At 33.0% G+C, this 19,294-nt stretch overlaps 1 protein-coding gene across 5 annotated transcripts in view; it reads left to right on the top strand.

The window, feature by feature from the left end:
• Positions 1 to 19,294, top strand: part of ATAD2B (ATPase family AAA domain containing 2B) — a 215,998-nt gene that overhangs the window by 28,361 nt on the left and 168,343 nt on the right. For 2 of the 5 annotated variants that reach the window (XM_077152215.1, XM_077152214.1), the window contains exons 2-9: positions 3,915 to 4,066; positions 8,928 to 8,977; positions 9,350 to 9,503; positions 10,731 to 10,833; positions 13,401 to 13,509; positions 14,320 to 14,361; positions 15,635 to 15,751; positions 17,978 to 18,053. In XM_077152215.1, the coding sequence (XP_077008330.1) occupies positions 3,915 to 4,066; positions 8,928 to 8,977; positions 9,350 to 9,503; positions 10,731 to 10,833; positions 13,401 to 13,509; positions 14,320 to 14,361; positions 15,635 to 15,751; positions 17,978 to 18,053 (803 nt within the window). Of the gene's footprint in view, positions 1 to 3,914; positions 4,067 to 8,927; positions 8,978 to 9,349; positions 9,504 to 10,730; positions 10,834 to 13,400; positions 13,510 to 14,319; positions 14,362 to 15,634; positions 15,752 to 17,977; positions 18,054 to 19,294 lie in introns of those variants that run through there. The other 3 variants (XM_077152217.1, XM_077152216.1, XM_077152218.1) reach the window with 2 other exon arrangements.

The following is a 19,294-nucleotide window of genomic DNA, read 5'->3' as shown; positions in this document are numbered from 1 at the left end:
TCATTATTTTCAAATTCTTTTGTCTAATTTTAGGAGATTTATGGCAGAATAGTAGTCAGTATTTGTGGTAGCTGGTGAGTTATGGTTTAAGAGAGTAAAACTTCAGTGGAAAATTATTTTGCAAATTCGAAAACATATAGCTATTTCAGAAAGTAGAATTTAGAGAAAAATGGAATCTAAGTGGGGATGACTATCTTTTCATTATACTTTTCCTTTCTGTACCATTTAACGCTATTATTATTATACTTCTCTTGGAAATTATCTTGTATTTGAATCTTGCTCCTCTGACCATTCTGTGTGCTCCAGTATTATGGTGTTGCAAGGTATCTTTTCAGTCTTATAGAAAACTCAATCATTTTTTGAAGTCCGTATCATTTGTGGTATCTTCCTTAACCTCTGCTAGTAGTAGTCATTTCTCATTTTTGGCTTTCAGAGAATTACCTCTCTTACAGTACTTACTATGATATAACATGTATCATATTGTGACTGTTGTCAACTCAACTGATTGGGTGAATTGAATTCAAGAAAGTCTTATTCTTTTTTATATTTCCCCCTCCTGCCCTCAGTAAGTGTTTGTTAAATGAAATTATTTCCTTAGTCTGAGATTGTGTTCTCCTGACAGATTGCAAAATGCTGTATTTTGATTACATAATGTCTTTTAAACATCTTTGTCATGAAACTGGTAACGCCTTTCCTCTAAGGGTTATGTTATAATTAGCTAGTAAAATGCTTTGAAGATGAAAATGTTAAGGTTAAGCATTATGATCATCCTATTAAAGCTGAACTATTAGTATCAGGTTTGTAGGTAAAAGCTTTCCCAAAGTTTGAAGTTAATTAAATGGTGCTGAAGTAATTATTTTGTACCTGTTTACATCTGGTTATTTGCTTTACTTAAACCTTTTATTTCTTTGGAGGGAGGGAACCTGTTGTAATGCTGTTTGTTCTGAGGGCTCTTCACAGAGTCCAGTCATGGTTGAACCCTCCCATAATAAGAGTACAGTAGTTAGGTTGATGTGCTTCGTATTATATTTAAACTATATTATATCCTGGAGTTTCTCACACTTAAGTGTACTAGGAATTATTTGGAGGCCCATGTTGAAATATCCCACCTTCTGAGTCTGGCTTAGCAAGGGTATGTTTCTTTCTTTTTTTTTTAATGTTTTTTTTTATTATGATCATTCTGTTCTACATGTATAATCAGTAATTCATAATGTCATCACATAGTTGCGTATTCATCATGATGATCATTTCTTGGAACATTTGCATCAATTCAGAAAAAGAAGTAAAAAGATAACAGAAAAAAATTCATACATACCATACCCCTTACCCCTCCCTTTCATTGATCACTAGTATTTCAATCTACTAAATTTATTTTAACATTTGTTCCCCCTATGTATTTTTATTCCATTTGTTTTACTTGTCTGTCAGGTGGATAAAAGGAGCATCAGACACATGGTTTTCACAATCACAGTCACATTGTGAGAGCTATATCATTATACAATCATCTTCAAGAAACATGGCTACTGGAACACAGTCTTTCTTTTTAGTCTTTCTTATGGATGAAACAGGTGCATGAGCAATGAGAAATCTGCATTACACTCTAATTGTTCCCTAATACATAAAACGTATTGGAACAAATTTGCACTTTCAAAACAATCACTGTAGAGGAAACCATCTCGACCAAAAGGGGGAAGAGTGAAATGAGACAAAATAAAGTGTCAATGACTGACAGATTCCAAACAGAGTGGAGAGGTTATCCTGGAACACAGCTCTACATTTTCAGGCAGTTCCCTCCAGCCTCTCCATTACATCTTAACTAACAAGGTGATGTCTGTTTAATGCATGAGAATAACCTCCAGGATAACCTCTCGACTCTGTTTGGAATCTGTCAGCCATTGACATTTTATTTTGTCTCATTTCACTCTTCCCCCTTTTGGTCGAGATGGTTTCCTCTACAGTGCTTGTTTTGAAAGTGCAAATTTGTTCCAATACGTTTTATGTATTAGGGAACAATTAGAGTGTAATGCAGATTTCTCATTGCTCATGCACCTGTTTCATCCATAAGAAAGACTAAGTGAACACAGAAAACTGCACCCAGAAAAACCTGTTGTAATGCTGTTTGTTCTGAGGGCTCTTCATAGAGTGATGGTTGAACCCTCCCACAATAAGTGTACAGCAGTTAGGTTGATATGCCTCATAGTATATTTAAACCATATTATATCCTTGAGTTCCTCACACTTAAGTGTGCTAGGAATTATTTGGAGGCCCCTGTTGAAATATCCCACCTCTTGAGTCTGGCTTAGCAAGCGTATGGTTCTTTAATGAGAAATTCTGTTTATTTCTGATTTAGGGACTATGTATAATACTTTGGGAGATACTAGTGAATGGAACTGAAAAAAAGCCAGTAAAATATGAGATGGCCAATAAGTAAATATGCCAACTCAGGTTTATATTCTTTGAGTTAGGTACTCAAATCATTTAAAAAATTATGAGACTGCAAATATTTTAATTTTTTTGTCTTTAATTCAGTAGGTACATAGTACTTCTTGCCAGAGTATTTTTGGAATTTCACTACTTACAGGTGCTCCATTTAAAAAGAGAGCTTGATAAGTTTGTGAAATACAATATGCTATATTCCATACATAGAGATTTACATGGCGTAGGAATGTAGTAAAGACTTCAAAATCCTTTAGCATAGAAACTTAGACCTCATTTTTCCCCCAACTTTTTTCTCCTTTAATTATTTTTATTCTTATTTACTATACTGATTGAGAGCTGGTAGACATTCTCAAACAATGCACACACATGTAATGTTAATAATTCTGATGTACTGATGAGAATGTGAAGAGATAGCCACACATATATATTACTTTTTTTTTTTTTTTTGCATGGGCAGACACCGGGAAATGAACGGCATGGCAGTGAGAATTCTGCCTATTGAGCCACTGTGGCCTGTCTTTATATATTGCTTTTTAATACTAAAGAACTAGAAAGCAGTTTAGCAAGGAACCTAAAAATGTTCTTTCCTTTAATTAATTTAGTCTTTGAGTTCCAAACTTATTTGATCATGAGCCTATTTTTGTTTTCCCTACCAATTTCTTTTAATAATTTATTGAAAAAACTTGGGAAAATCTTGATTGCTGCATTTGCTGTGTATTGTGTGGAAATAAAAAGAAATAGGGTATGTTTTGTAAATAAAAAGATTAGTATCTTGGTAGCACTATAAAACTTGGAAATGATATCTTAAAGATCTTGAATGCATTAAGTTGAACATAATCAGATGCCGAAATGTGTAGTAGGGTTGTGGCCGATTTAGGTGAGATTTCAAGGGAGAGAGAGATGGGTCTTGAAGGGTGGGTGGTGATTGAAAGGATTAATGCAGGCCCATGCGACCTAGAGTTTGTGAAGTAGTTTACAAGTATTAGTTTTGTATGCTTAGCTTAGAACATAAAATTTCTTCCTCAGACTACTTGTTGAATATATTATTCAGTAATATGCGTATGAATCACCTGGGATCTTGTTAAAATGGTGTCTAATTCAGTTTATCTCGGGTGGAGCCTTAGACTCTGCATTTCTAACAAGCTCACAGGTGATGCTCCTGTGTCCACAGATCACATTTGAAGTAACAAATGTTAAGGGTAATCAAGTCTTTTTTAAAAATCTTTTATAAAGGGGATTTTTTTCCTTTTTTTTTTTTTAACTTTTTCATTGTATAATATAACATATATACAAAGCAAAGAAAGAAAAAAGCCATAGTTTTCAAAGCACTTTTCAACCAGTAGTTACAGTGCAGATTCCAGAATTTGTCAAGGGCTTTGTTGATTGAATCGATACTGTTCTGATTATCCAAGAATATTAATAGTTTCATGTGTTTTAATAATAATAATAATATACACTTTAAACTTGTCTTTCAGAAAGCTGAAGTTGATGGCAGTTTAAGCGATAGCCATGTGTCGCCTCCAGCGAAACGCACTTTGAAGCAACCTGATTCTGTTTGCAAAGACAAATCAAAATCAAGAAGTACTGGTCAGCGAGAGGAATGGAACATATCAACTGGACAGACCAGGTGAGAAGAGAGAACTCATTAATCGTTTTTTCATGAATTATTTGCTGTGATTCAGGGCTGCTAATAATGCAGATTTTCTTGTAAAACCATTAGTGTCTCAAATTCTTGTAAATTGTGTTAAACTTTATATTTTGTGTATAATTTTTGTGTATAACTTTTTTTCTTGAACTATCCTAGAATATAAAATATGTTTGTTTTATAAAGGTGTGTTGTATAGTAATAGAAACTATTATTACTAAAATAATAAGGACTTTGGTAGGTCTTGATTTGTGTACATGTTTATAGTCCGGAAAATTCCAATGGGCAGTTTTTTATTTGAAAATGAAGTCTTCCCTTTCTAAAGTTACTTAATATCCACTTGAATTTATATACTAAAATGTAATAAAATTTAAATTGTTTCAAAGAAATACTTTATCTGTTAACATGCTTTCAACTTAAATTTGCTCTTTGATTCAGTGTGTATTGGGACAACTTAATTTACTCAATTTCAAGATAAATGATGATAATTTAATGTAGATAGAAGTAGATGTGCACGCAAAACGTTTAAACATTGAATCAGAATCTTTGTCTTCTATTCTTCTCCATTCTTTGATGTAGAAGTGCTGATGACATGCCAACTGTAAATATTAAAAATTTGTCTTCTTTCCTCCTTGAAGTATTTAAAAAACATTTTGACTTTATTTTTGTATAGGTAAATTCTGGATAGTATTATTCTTTAATGGAAAAAATTGGGGGTTATGTCTCTTGAAGATTCATCACTTGCTATAATTTTTAATGACTGGCATTAAATTAATGGAAAAACTAATTACTTGAAGAGACAGTCAATACATGTATAAGTTGTACTTGTCATCTTGAAAGACACTGTCTTTATACTTAATAAAACAAAGATGAAAATTATATGTGTTCATATTGAGATGTTTAAAATTATTCCTTTTATTGTTGTTAATTCCACCTCCCATTTCCACTCTACCCTATTCCACCACAAACTAAAGCACAAAACAAAACCTAAAGAATTGGGGATTATTTGAGTTCTTAGGTATTTGTAATTTTCTATAGAGTTTGACAGACCCTGTACATTTACTAGCCCCTGAGGGGTCTGTACTTGTTGCAGTATATTACATTGGAGGTACCACTTTATTTTGAATGTTTTATTATGCTTTGTCAATTAAATAGAAAATATATGAATCATATTATGTTGATCCCCCTACTTTCCCGACACATTTATCTGTGAGATGAAACAGGTCTATATCATTATAATGACATTAATTAAAATGAGTACTGCCATTTAATAACACTTTTAGACTTGCTCTACCTGTTGTAATCTATATCCTGTATTTGTTAAAAGGTGAATCAGCTTGCTTTTCCTAGATATATGGTTCTAAATAATGTTCTTTCAGTTTTATAAGTTTGATTTTTTATTGAAAGATAATTTTGAGTTATTCAAGTGTGAGTATATAGTATACTAGATTTCCTATATCTTATCTACTTAGAGAGCATTTTGTACAAATTGAATCTTGACCATATCTTTCATATGAAAAAGTCCTCAAAAAATATGGGGGAGAAACTGGGTGTTTGTTATGTTTCTAATACGATACTCCTTGTTATAAAAATACCAAGTACATTTAAAATAAAAAGTCTAAGGAAAAAATAACTAGTAATTAGTTGACTTACTTCCTTTTGTCAGAAGAATATTTAGCAGTTCACACAATTTTAAGTTTTTTTGAGTTAATTTCATTTTGGCATATAAATAACACCATTAGTATAAGAATCTTTTTGTGTTTCAGTTGGCTGCAAAGATAAGGCTATTTGACTTATTAAAGTCAATAGCATTGATTTTTAAGGAAATCTTGTTAAAAATATTTTAGATTTTGAGATAGTTTAAGTATAAAAATCAGGATTTAGGGCCACGGTGGCTCAGCAGGCAAGAACGCTTGCCTGTCATGCCAGAGGACCCGGTTCATTTCCCAGTGCCTGCCCATGTATAAAAAAAAAAAAAAAATCAGGATTTAATTGAAGGTTTATATTTGTTTTTATGTCATGAACCTAACAATAAATTTCCTTTAATTTTTTAAAATGTAATTTTTTTGAGATATATTCACATACCATACAATCCATCTAAGATCTGCAATCTGTGGCTCACAATATAATCACATAGTTGTGCATTTATTACCACAATAAATTTTAGAACATTTCATTACTCCAAAAATAAAAATAAAAAGGAAAAATATAAAAGAAACCCTAAAACATCCCATATCCCTTATCCCCCCTATTATTGACCCCTAGTATTGATGTAGTACATTTGTTACTGTTGATGAAAGAATATTAAGATATTACTGTTAACTATAGTACATAGTTTTCAGTAGGTACATTTTTTCCTCTGTATACCATTCTAAAAACTCCTCATAAAAGTGTCATACATTTGTTCTGGTTCATGAAAGAATTTATTTATATTTGTAGTGTTAATCTCAGTCATTGTCCTCCACAGGGTTCACTGTGTTGTACATTCCCATAGTTTAACCTCTAGCTTTCCTCCTGGTGACATGCTTGACTCGGAGCTTTCCCTTTCCACCACATTCACATGCAATTCAGCACTGTTAAGTATTCTCACAATAAGGTACTACCGTCACCTCTGTCCAATTCCAAATGTTTAATTAACGTCTATTTCCTTTAATTTTTGTAATCTCAACTCTTTTGAGCATCTAAGGAAAAATTAATGAAATTATTTCAAAAAATAATTAAAAACATTCATATGAAGGAAAAATTGAATATAGACAAGAATAGATATCTATGAAAAATAATGAATCCTGATGAACTCTATGAAGACCACTAAATCCTTAAAAGGAATTAGTATCTATTGGTGCAATAACTTTTCTATTTTAGAGACGGTGATTGGATGAAGATAGAGGTGAAAGTAGACCTAGAATTTCTTAGTCTTCCTAAGTGATTTGAGTCAGATTTTAAATTTTCATTTCATGGGAAATTTTTGCTCAATAATTTCAAGGCCCAAATGTGTCCATATATTTTAATAATTGATAATGTTTTTTAATGAGAATTTAAAAATACATGTTCTTTATCTTATATAGAAATTCATAATTATATTGCTAACCTAGATAGATTTGTAGATTACAAACAGCAACTATTTTGAATACAGAACCCATTTTATTGGCTTTTGGCAACTGACATTTATTTAGCCATTTATTATTCTGAGGGCTGTGTGTATATGGCATATATTGAGAGTATTTATATGTATGTGTGCAGTTGGGGCAGGCATCTGGAGAATGTAGCCTGCATTTGATGTTTCTAGAATAATAGACACTCTATGATATTAACAAAGTTAAATCTTTGACAGGATTAACTATTCGCTTAAAAGTAGCATTCTTGAAAATTTTCTTTTGTGGTTATGTGGTAAGGGAATAGTAAGGTAAGGCAGAAGTGAACGTACTATCTATGTTGGATTGCTGAGGCACATTAGAATTGAGAGGTGGTAGTGATTGGGTAAAGTCTTTCAAAACTGGGACATTTCCTAAATTGAGGTTTAGAACCCTCTTACATAATTAAATGCTTTGGATTTGTATGGGAAAGGGAAAATAATTTTCAAGTTGGATATTGTGTTGATAATATGTTTAAATAACTGAACCTGTAGAAAATTCTGATGTAATAATCATACAATATAAAATGATATTAATACATCATTTTTATTAGCTTAGAGTCACGCTCACACTCCAGAGAATCACTCACATTGTATACAAAGATGCTAAAAAATAAAATGCTCTTCAATCTGGAGAGGCAGTATTTTAGAACAAGGTAGATTTTTGGTTGTTTTTGTGGAGGATAGGGAGAGGGACTAGAGTGTTTGGTTTTTTTGTTTTTGTTAAGCTGAAGACAGTCACAGCAAGGATGAGCTATGGTTTGAGATTTTCTTCATACCCCATAGCTCATCCTTGCTGTGACTGTTACTGTGCAGGAACATTGTGATATATATTTATTTATAATTTTATATGATGACTGTTGGAATAACAAAAAATATTAGAATATTTTAGTTAAGAATTTGTCTAAACGACAGAATAGTAGAACAGCAGGTAATCATATGTATGTACTATTTTCTGAATGTCCTCCCTCTTGTTTTGGCAATCTTGAAAATAATGATTGTTGGGTATTTAGAAATATTTTAGTAAGTTTATATTGATAGCACTTTCATTATATAGCCAATTTAGTTTTCCTTTTCCAATTTTCTGATTATACTAAGGAATACTGTTACTTTTTTTCTCAAGTATTCATATTGATGACCATTTTAGTATCTTCCTAGTGACTTAATGTCTTTTTCTACCCAGAGAGAAAATTATAAAATGTGTTTGAGAACTCAGCTAAGTTTACATTTATTAGTTTAAAATGTGTGCTAGAATATTTTGAAGAATTTATCAAATAATATCAGTATTGATGTGCTTTTTTCCTTTTGCAATTTATTACTTGAATAAATTTGTCATGGTTTCAATTTTGTTTTGTCAACCAAAACTGATAGTAAATATCTGTGACTATTGCTATTTAGGACATACGTTAATTTTATGGTGCATGAGAAACTTAAGCCTTTTCATCGTAATTTTAATTTACAGAGCTGAAGACAAAGTTCAGTTTTTTAGTGTTATGAAAGCTTTTCTTAAAGTGAAATGACTCTTAACTAGCTAGTATATTTTACTAATTGATATCTTATCAATCTTAGAGTAAAAATGTTATCTTTACTCTTGAAAAAGTAATGCTATATTACTAACATTTTAAAGATTAAAATGATTCCAGCAGTATTGCATTTCTTGCTTCTTTAAATGAATGTTGATGTATTTGCATATTAAATATAATTGTGTTCTAGGTTAACTTCTCAGCCTGGTGCTACATTACCAAACGGACATAGTAGCTTATGTGAGTATTCTGTTATGAAACTGGTTAGTATTGAAATTCTTGTAAGGGTGTTAGAGTAAGCATTAAAGTGGGGAGAAATAGAGTAATTTTAATAGTATGCTCAGCATCCACTTGAAGATGGCTGGATTTCTGACATAGTAAAAATGTTTAATTATAAAATGTTGAGATATCAGTCATAAGTGAAATAATTTAAATTATTATGGCAGATCGTTAAATTACAAGAATTTTAGATTATTGAATATTAAAGCCATTTAAGAAGTTATATTCAACTTTTTGTAGTCATTTAAAAGTAAGCTTTTTGATTTTTTTTTCTTTTCTTTCTTTTTTTTTTGTACTTTGTACTTTGAAATGGAAATATTTCTCTTCTTACAGCCCTTCGAAGTCATCCCCTTCGAGGGGAAAAGAAGGGAGATGGGGACCTTTCTTGTATAAATGGTGACATGGAAGTCAGAAAAAGTTGTCGTTCCAGGAAAAACAGATTTGAAAGCGTGAACCAGAGTTTGTTATTTGATCAACTAGTAAATAGGTATGAATACTTTTGGAGTAAGCAATCACATTTAACTATTTGATTTTTAAAACAATTATATTAAAAAAATTACTTAAGCACCAACTTAGCAATAAATTCGGTTCTTTTAAAACTGAATTTGAATTAACAGTGGCTAGTGATGTTTGTTAGTTTTTAGCCATTAGCTAGGTTTAAATATAATTTGTGTAATAGCTAAATTTTTCTATCCCTTTTACGCTTTTGTACATCAATACTTAAATTATTTTTATTGTCTTCACTTTTATAGTCCTTTGATATTTGCTCATTTAACATTTGTGGTTTTGGCCATTTTCCAGCAAAATGAATTCAATTATTGATATGTAGTGAGTGGTAGTTTTGCGTAGTCAACATATTGAATTGAAGGTATTTTGAGGCTGTATATGTGGAGTTGGGTTATTTAGTTAATGAGTGAACTAGCAGACCACTTATCTTCATCCAATGAAACTTCATTCTTCTCAGATAGTATATTAACCTACTTTATCTTTAAAATAGCTTGGAAAGGTTCTCTCCCTATTTGACAGGAGAGAACATTATATGTTAAGTCAAATTTGGGGATTAGTTATTTGTTTGGCACTTGGATCAGCATCTGGGCACACAGCAAATGCGATGTAAGTGTTTGTTAAAAAGAAATAAAATTTATTACAATGTTAGCATGTATTTCATGGATATCTGTTTTCTAATATCTAAAAATGTCTGTTACCCTCCTGTAGGCTTTAAACATTTTACAAATCCTTTTATTTTGTACAGTTCTTAACACCATTTTCAAGGAAAAAGATTGAATTCATTATTATACTTTTTTTATGTCACAGATCTGTGTTATTTGTTATTTGTGGTGGCATTATGGGTTTATTTGAAGCCTTACATACAAAAGCCTTAGAGTTTGTAGGTTTTATTTTGTTAAATACAGTAAGGTAGAAGATATTAAAAGTTATTACCAAATATATCTGTTCTGATAAGTTGTTTCCTTTTTGTAAATTAAATCCTGAGGCTCTATAAGCTGTTGTTGACATTTTTGTTCTACAAAGTTTTCTGATTCTGTGGGCATTGCCCTTTGATGGATGCAAGTTTTAAGAGACAGTTAATTGGAATTTGATATGCAGTTACATATCAGAGATGATGAGCTTGTGCTCTGATGAAGAGCCCGTTCACATGCGTGATGCTGTGGACGGCCTTCCCATGGTCTCAGACCTGATTCTATCATGACTCTAGCACTGCTGAAGCTGTGCTGCAGGAAATGGACAACATCAACATCAGACGGAATCGTCGGTCAGGAGAAGTAGAACGACTTCGAATGTGGACAGATACAGAATTCGTGAGTATATTAACTCTAATAACCTTTGCAAGTATTTTTTGTTTTGATTAAGGAATTCAAAGGGAGAATGGACAGTGGTTGGGTTTTATAGAATTAATACACTTAGATTCTTTGCTCTTCATTTTCACTTACTTTGGGAGTTTGTTATTTTCTTTCTTCTTTTAACATAGTCCATCACCTTAGCCTGCCCCAAAAGAACCCTTTACAGTTTTGCCAGATGAGTTGTCTTAAAGTGCAGCTGTGATTCTGTCATTCTTCTGAGTCAAACCTTTAATGGCTTTTTATTGTACCTAATTAATTAAAGACAGCTTGACCTTCATAATATGGCTTCAGTTTTATCTTCACATGTAGAAATGGTCATTCTTGTCCCCTTACCTTCTACTCTTGTTAATACTTCTGATCAGTGACGGATGCAATCCTGCATTTGTTAGGAGGTTCATTTCGGATATTGCCTCCCTTCTTCCCCTTTAACAGGAGGAAGGTCATCTGTTTGAATTTTAGAGCAGTTTATATTTTTCTTTATGGTATTTAACTTACTTTGCTTTGTATTATAATTACCTGTGACTCGTTCCCTCCTACTAAGTTACAGTTTGCTTGTGGAAGTATGTCAGTGACATTGCATGCTTTTTTTTAAAAAATTTTTTATTAATTAAAAAAAATTACAAGAAACAAGCATTCCCAACACATACACTCAGCAATTCACAATATCATCACATAGTTGCATATTCATCATCATGATCATTTCCCAGAACATTAGCATCAATTCAGAAAAAGAAAAAGACAACAGAAAAACATAACAAACAGAAAAAAAAAAGATTTTACAGGCCACACCCCTTACTGATCCCTTTCATTGATCACTAGCATTTCAAACTAAATCTATTTTAACATTTGTTCCCCCTATTATTTATTTTTATTCCATATGTTCCTCTCATCTGTTGACGAGGTGGATAAAAGGAGTGTCAGACACAAGGTTTTCACAATCACACAGTCACATTGTGAAAGCTATATCATTATACAGTCATCATCAAGAAACATGGCTACTGGAACACAGCTCTACATTTTCAGGCAGTTCCCTCCAGCCTCTCCATTACATCTTGGTATAACAAGGTGATATCTACTTAATGCGTAAGAATAACCTCCAGGGTAACCTCTCCACTCTGTTTGGAATTTCTCAGCCATTGACACTTTGTCTCATTTCACTCTTCCCCCTTTTGGTCGAGAAGGTTTTCTCAATCCCTTGATGCTGGGTCTCAGCTCATTCTAGAGTTTTTCTCAATCCCTTGATGCTGAATCTCAGCTTATTCTGGGATTTCTGTCCCACACTGCCAGGAAGATCCACACCCCTGGGAGTCATGTCCCACATAGACAGGGGGAGGGTGGTGAGTCTGCTTGCTGTGTTGGCTGGAGAGAGAGGCCACATCTGAGCAACAAAAGAGGTTCTCTTGGGGGTGACTCTTAGGCTTAATTTTAAGTAGGCTTGACCTATCCCCTGTGGGGTTAAGTTTCATATGAACAAACCCCAAGACTGGGGGCTCAGCCTATAGCTTTGGTTGTCCACACTGCTTGTGAGAATATCAAGAATTCAACTTGGGGAGGTTGAATTTTCCCCCCTTCTCACTGTTCCCCAAAGGGGACTTTGCAAATACTTTTCCACTCACTGATCAGATCACTCTGGGATTCATCAGGGCATCACCTGGACCATCCAACAAAATCTCCTGTCCTATACAAAGTTCCATGTACTTAAGGTGTTCAATCAACTATCTACATAAGTTATATTAGGAGATGCACTAGTCAAAGTGTAGATTTGTACCAAATAAACATTTTTTGCTTTAGTCTCACACATTAGTTGAAATTTTTAAATATTAAGTACCATCTATTTTCAGCACACTGCAGTAATGACATTCTTTTGTTCTTCCTCATGCAAAAACATTTTTTAAATTTGTGCATTTAGTCACTATCATTATACACTCTAGGCGTTCCTAGATTACACCATCTCAATCTTTAACATCTATCTTTCTTTCTGATTTTATTTGTGTCCCCAGCCCTCCTCCCTCTATCATTCTCACATGCAGCTTCATTCAGTGTTTTAACATAATTGTATTACAGTTAGGTAGTATTGTGCTGTCCATTTCTGAGTTTTTATATTCAGTCCTGTTGCACAATCTGTATCCCTTCAGCTCCAATTACCCAATATCTCACCCTATTTCTATCTCCTGATGGTCTCTGTTACCAAGGAAATATTCCAAGTTTATTCACTAATGTCAGTTCATATCAGTGAGACCATACATTATTTGTCCTTTTGTTTCTGGCTAATCACACTCAGTATAATGTCCTTAAGATCCAGACATTGCATGCTTTTAATCTTTAAATATTTCATGTTTTATTTTATTTCCTTTTGTGTTTTAAATCTGTTGAATTCAGGAAGTCCTGCTTTCGTAAATCTTTGCCTTGCAAATGGTTGTTTTATAAATTTTATTGTGTATGGATGTGACTGAATAGGTTTAATGTATTTGTAGTGGAGAATAAATGCCATGTTAATATTTGACAGATTTCCTTTCTTTAAAAAGGAAAATATGGATATGTATTCAAGAGTGAAGAGACGAAGAAAGTCACTGAGAAGAAATAGCTATGGGATACAGAATCATCATGAAGTTTCTACTGAAGGTGAAGAAGAAGGTTTGTAAAGCACTATATAAAATAAATGTAAGAAAGTTCTGGTGGGCGGGAAGTAAAATATATACAAATAACATATGTATAATGTTAGTTTTTTTTGGTCTATACTGTATAATTTGAGATAATTTATATTTTAGGTGTTCTGAGTTTTCATTCCTTCTGTTGAAAAATGCTTTTAACTGTACATTATACACCATTATATAATGTATCTCTGTGTAGCCATTGGTAGTCCTCAATTCACCTAATATGATGTGGCATTTGCCATGGGCTAATTTGCTTGTTAGGTGAGACCTCTTTTATACTTAGATATCTTCTAACCAGAAGTTTGATTTGCTGTTCATAGCCTCTGAATCTCCAATTATTTGGATATCAAATTTACTTATGGACTGAGGAGCAAATGGTGAAGTTTAGAGGAGAGGGTGCTTACTGGTGGAAGGGGTGTGTTGTCCTTTTCTGATGCCTATTTGTATTCGGAACTGAAGAACTAGACTGATTATATAGGGTAGAACCTGGGATTATGAGGAAATTGCATTGGCCTCAAGAACTATAAACTCATGGCTAATCCATCTATAGGATTTAATTCTCTAGGTGTTAACCTTTTTTATTGATAATGGATTTTCAGAAGATTTGGTGTATTGTAAATGCGGAGTATTATTTTACCAGAAAGTCTTACTAGCTCCTACTATTTGTATAGATTAGTTGGAAAAGAATGAGTTTATTTCTCAGATTGTATAATTGATGTATTAGCAAGTTTTGAAGAGCTTATATTTCTAATGAAGGTAATTTATTGAGCAAATATTATTGTTGTTACAGCTAGAACCTCTATATTGCTTCCTTTGGAGAGAATCAGTATAGGTGAGACAGCTTTATAATGTGATTTTTGCCTTTTCATTAACTGAACACTGTACAGTTTCCAAAGTAGATGTGCCATGTGCAGAATTTCTTCCCATAATAAATAGTCTGTTATTTTGCAATCATCTTTCAAAATGTAATTTTTGAAGATTTAAGAAAAATTTATTTTGAGGCAGGTAATTTGTGGTATTAATTAGATAAATAATATTGCATTTGCTAATTTTCTCTCAAACCTAATAAATTTTCAAAAGTTGGCAAGCTTTCAGATGTCATGAGTAAAAACCTGAAGTCCTTTGCTTGCATTTTTGGTCTTCCCCTTCATTTCAGCCTCATTAGCAGTTTTAAAATTTCTCCTGTGCCCTGATGTGATTATCTTACATTAACAATTCTTATGATATAATAAAAATGTATTGCATTTGGGGACCATACGCCTATGGGTTTTCATCAAAATATTTAATTTTTTAAAGTGTAACTAGAAATATCCTAGTGAAATCACCTTATAAAAAATAGACTTGTAAAAAATGGATTATAATGTATATAAATTCTAAGTATACAGCTAGGTGAATTATTATTAAGCAGTCATTCATGTCAAGGAAGCAGTATTATTAGTACCCCAGAAGTCTGCTTCATATTCTGTCTCCATTTCTACCTCATTTTCCTATGCAAATATAACTAATTCATGCTTAACTATTGTCAGTAGGCTTAACAAATGATTATATTGCCAACAAAAATTGATCTTGCTGTAACATTAATAATTTACTTTATAAGTATAGTATATTATCTAAACTACCAAGTGCTGTTTGAATAGTAATCTTATTCAGTGGTTAATTAGCTATTGATTGAAATTTGCTGTAGTTTGGTAAAATCTTAAGCTACCTTCTCTTATTCATTCTATATGACCAAAGAAACGGAAAGGTCTTAAGTATATCAAGAGATCACATATGATTACACTGATTTATTTACCAGAGAACTGTCCTGAAAATTGGTAGGGAAGGCAGTTTTTTAAACATTTAAGATTGATTTTTTTTTTTTGCATGGGTAGGCACTGGGAGTCAAACCCAGGTCTCTGGCATGGCAGGTGGGAATCCTGCCACTGAGCCACCACTGCACAGCCCGAGATTGGTTTTTAATGACATTGATTTATGTTGTGTCATGAAATGTTGACACTTTTAAGTGTCACCTGTGCAGAAAGAGTAAAGATAAAAGATAAATATTCAGTTCATTGTTTATTAAAATGGTGCCTTTTTTCCTTTTCTTTTTACATGTGAAAAACTAGAATCTCAAGAGGAGGATGGGGATATAGAAGTTGAAGAGGCAGAAGGAGAAGAAAATGATAGACCATATAATTTGAGACAAAGAAAAACAGTAGATCGATACCAAGCACCTCCAATAGGTAGTGGACTCTAAATAACTTATTTCTTTTTATAGTTAAAAAATACAGCTTATGCTGCCCTGACCCTTCTAAAAAAGTAATATTATGAATTTAAAAGAATGAATGCTTTTGTGGGTTCTTTGTGTCTTTTACTACACGTACTCCTGTTTACACACACACACATATACACTCACACAACTGAAAGAAAATTAAAGAACATAGTATCAATATTGAATTATGGCATGTGTAAATTTTGTTTATAGAAGCTTAAATTTGATAATAACTACTCATACTTTTGAATAACTTTATAATTTATTGAACACTTCTATTTACAGGAATTCTTCAGAGCAGGTATCTATTTTCCATATAGATGGAATCATGCAACATGTAATCTTTTGTGTCTTCTTTCACTTAGCATAATGTTTTCAAAGAATAACCTAGGTTTTTTGACTCAAAATCTAAAACAGTTATTGATTCTCAGATAAGGGGGTGCATCAGAGTTATCTCACTAGAGGCTTCGCTGCCCACGCATGCAGACATCTCTCTACTCCGGTTAGTAGTAACTGTCACAGCTGGCCCTGTTTCTTTTTTTTCAGCTTTTAAAAGGGAATTAAGTTGCAAGTTTACATATTCTAGGCTGTGAAAATGTCCAAATTAAAGCAAGGTTATAGAAGTCTCCAATCTCAGACGTCTAGGGCAAGATACCTTGGTTCAAGAAGGCCAGTGATGTTCAGGGTGTCTCTCTTAAATGGAAAGGCATATGGTGAACATGGTGATGTCTGCTAACTTTCTCTCCAGGCTTCTTGTTCCTGAGGCTCCCCCAGGGGCATTTTCCTTCTTCATCTCCAAAAGTCTCTGGCTGCACGGGCGCTCGTGGCTCTAGCTAGCCCTGTTTCTTCTAATGGGGGAGGTGTGTTAGGATAAAAAAGAGGTTATGAACCATTGTTTCAGATTTTTTAAATAAAAGTTTTATTGAGTTATAATTGAGGTACAGTGAATTGCACATATTTACTGTGTACAATTTAGTAAGTTTTGAAATATGTAATACCATCTCTACAAACAATATAATGAACATGTCCACCAGCCACCAAAATTACCTCATTTGTAATCTATCCCACCTTTTCTTGTGCTTACCACCTCATACTTCCCAAGCAGTCACTGTTCTGCTTTTGGTCACTATACAGTAGTTTGCATTTTTCCCGTTTTATATAACTGAAATAAGAAATGTACTTATACAGTATCTACTCTTTTTTTGTTTGAACGCTTTCACTCAACATAAATATTTTAAAACTCATCAGTGTTGTTGAATGTAACCTATGTGCTCCATTTTATTGCTGAATAGCATTTCATTATATGGATATACCATGGTGTATCTATTCATTTGTTGATAGACATTTGAATTTTGTTTTCACTTTTTGGTTGTTACAAATAAAGGAATTATGAACATTCATGTGTAAGTCTTCATGTGAACATATACTTTTAATTTTTCTTGGATAAATATCTAGGAATGCAGTGGTTAGGTTTTATGATTTTGTGTGTTTTATCTTTCTAAGAAATTGCCAAAATGTTTTCCAAAGAGGTTTTACCATTTACATTCTCACTAAGAGTGTATGAAAGTTACACTTGTTCCATATCCTTGCTAACTCTTGGTATGGTCAGTATTTTAAATGTAATTTTAATAGATATATAGTGGTAGTTTTAATTTGCATTTCTGTAATAATGATGTTGACCATTTTTTCATGTGCTTATTTGCTGATGGTTTATCTTTGGTGAAATGTTTGTGCCAATCTTTTGCCTATTTAAAAAATTGGGGTGTTTTCTTTTTAATGAGTTTTGAGAGTTCCTTTTATACTCTAGATGCCAGTCCTTTTTCCATAAGCAATGTGCAAATATTTTCTCCCATTCTGTGGGCTGTCTTTTTATTTTCCTAACAATGCCTTTGAAAGAGCAAAAGTTTTAAGTTTTGATGAACTCTAATTTATCAGTTTTTTTAATGGGTTGTACTTTGGTGTCATATCTATGAAATCTTTTCTTAATACATGGTCACAAGGACTTAATTTAATGTCCTTTAGAATGTTTATTTGCAACTAACACTTTATATTTTTGCTGTTCTCTTTCCAGCAGGCATTTGGAACTTGCAGACACGTGATCCCACTAAGTTCTATTCAAAAAGTTAGCAGAAGTAATTTCTGCAGTTTTAATATATTGATTTATCAATTATTTCTTTATCTCTTTATTTCCTTTTAGTACCAGCCCATCAAAAAAAGAGGGAAAACACACTGTTTGATATTCACCGATCTCCGGCAAGAAGAAGCCATATCAGGTAAGTTTTGTTTGGTTTGAAAGGAGTAAATATTTGCATTTGTCCTCTGGATGCATGCTTTAAATAGTACATAATGTGCGATATAGTACCTTTTAGTTAGAATATAGGTATCTGGGGTGTATGAGTAGTTCAGTGGTAGAATTTTCGCCTGCCATGCTTGATTCCCAGCCCATGCACTCCAAAAAAATGAATAAATAAATAAATAAAACAAAACAAAAACAAACAAAAATCCCAGAAACAAACATCAACAACAAAAAGAATAGAGGTATCAATGGTATTTATGATAATATCAGTGAGGTACTAAAAGCATCTTTCTTTCTTTGAATCCTGACTAATAGTTATTATGCAACATGTATCTGTTATCTTCCTGGCCTCCTGATTGCCTGGAGAAACCTCATAGTTCCTTTTCTGCTTGTCTAGGTTAGTTTGTGCTTGGAGCTTATATTCCACAGTCCAAATTTGTTAATTATAGCAGTAGTTGGAGTTTGGCTGGGCTGCTCTCCCTTGCTCCTAGCAAAGCCCACTTCTTTTTTTTTTTTGTATAGTTTATGGTAGGGGTCTGTTTTAGTTTGCTAGCTACAGAAATACAATATACCAGAAATGGAATGGCTTTTTAAAAGGAGGATTTAATGAAAGTTGCTAAGTTTACAGTTCTAAGGCTGAGAAAATATCCCAATTAAAGCAAGTCTATAGAAATGTCCAATCTAAGGCATTCAGGGAAAGATACCTTGGTTCAAGAAGGCTGATGTTCAACATTTCTCTCTCAGCTGGAAGGGCACATGACGAATATGGTGGTGTGTGCTAGCTTTCTCTCCTGGCTTCTTGTTTCATGACACTCTCACATGGGTGTTCTCCTTCATCTCCAAAAGTAACTGGCTGGTGAACTCTGTTCTCTCGGCCTCAAGGCTCTAAGAAGGGACTCTCTCCAAAATGTTTCCTCTTTTAAGGATTAATGAGTAGAGTCACAACTCCATGAAAGCTATCTGATCAAAAGTAACCACCTACAACTGAATAGGCCACATCTCCATGGGAAATCAAAATGCTCCCAGCCAGCAGTATTGAATGAGGATTAAAGGGTATATATGGCTTTTCTGGGGTCTACCACAGATTCAAACCGGCACAGGGACACATTTCATTCTCTTTCCATGTGAGTCTTCCATTACTGCAGCACCATTTGTTGAAATTTTGTTTTTGTTTTTTTTTTGTTTGTTTGCTTGTTTGTTTTGAGGAAGGGCTTGGGG

The sequence above is a fragment of the Tamandua tetradactyla genome, chromosome 3 (genome assembly GCF_023851605.1).
Source record: "Tamandua tetradactyla isolate mTamTet1 chromosome 3, mTamTet1.pri, whole genome shotgun sequence".
NCBI lineage: Eukaryota > Metazoa > Chordata > Mammalia > Pilosa > Myrmecophagidae > Tamandua > Tamandua tetradactyla.
The sequence above is the reverse complement of the archived record's forward strand: the minus strand, read 5'-3'. Positions and strand labels throughout refer to the sequence as shown.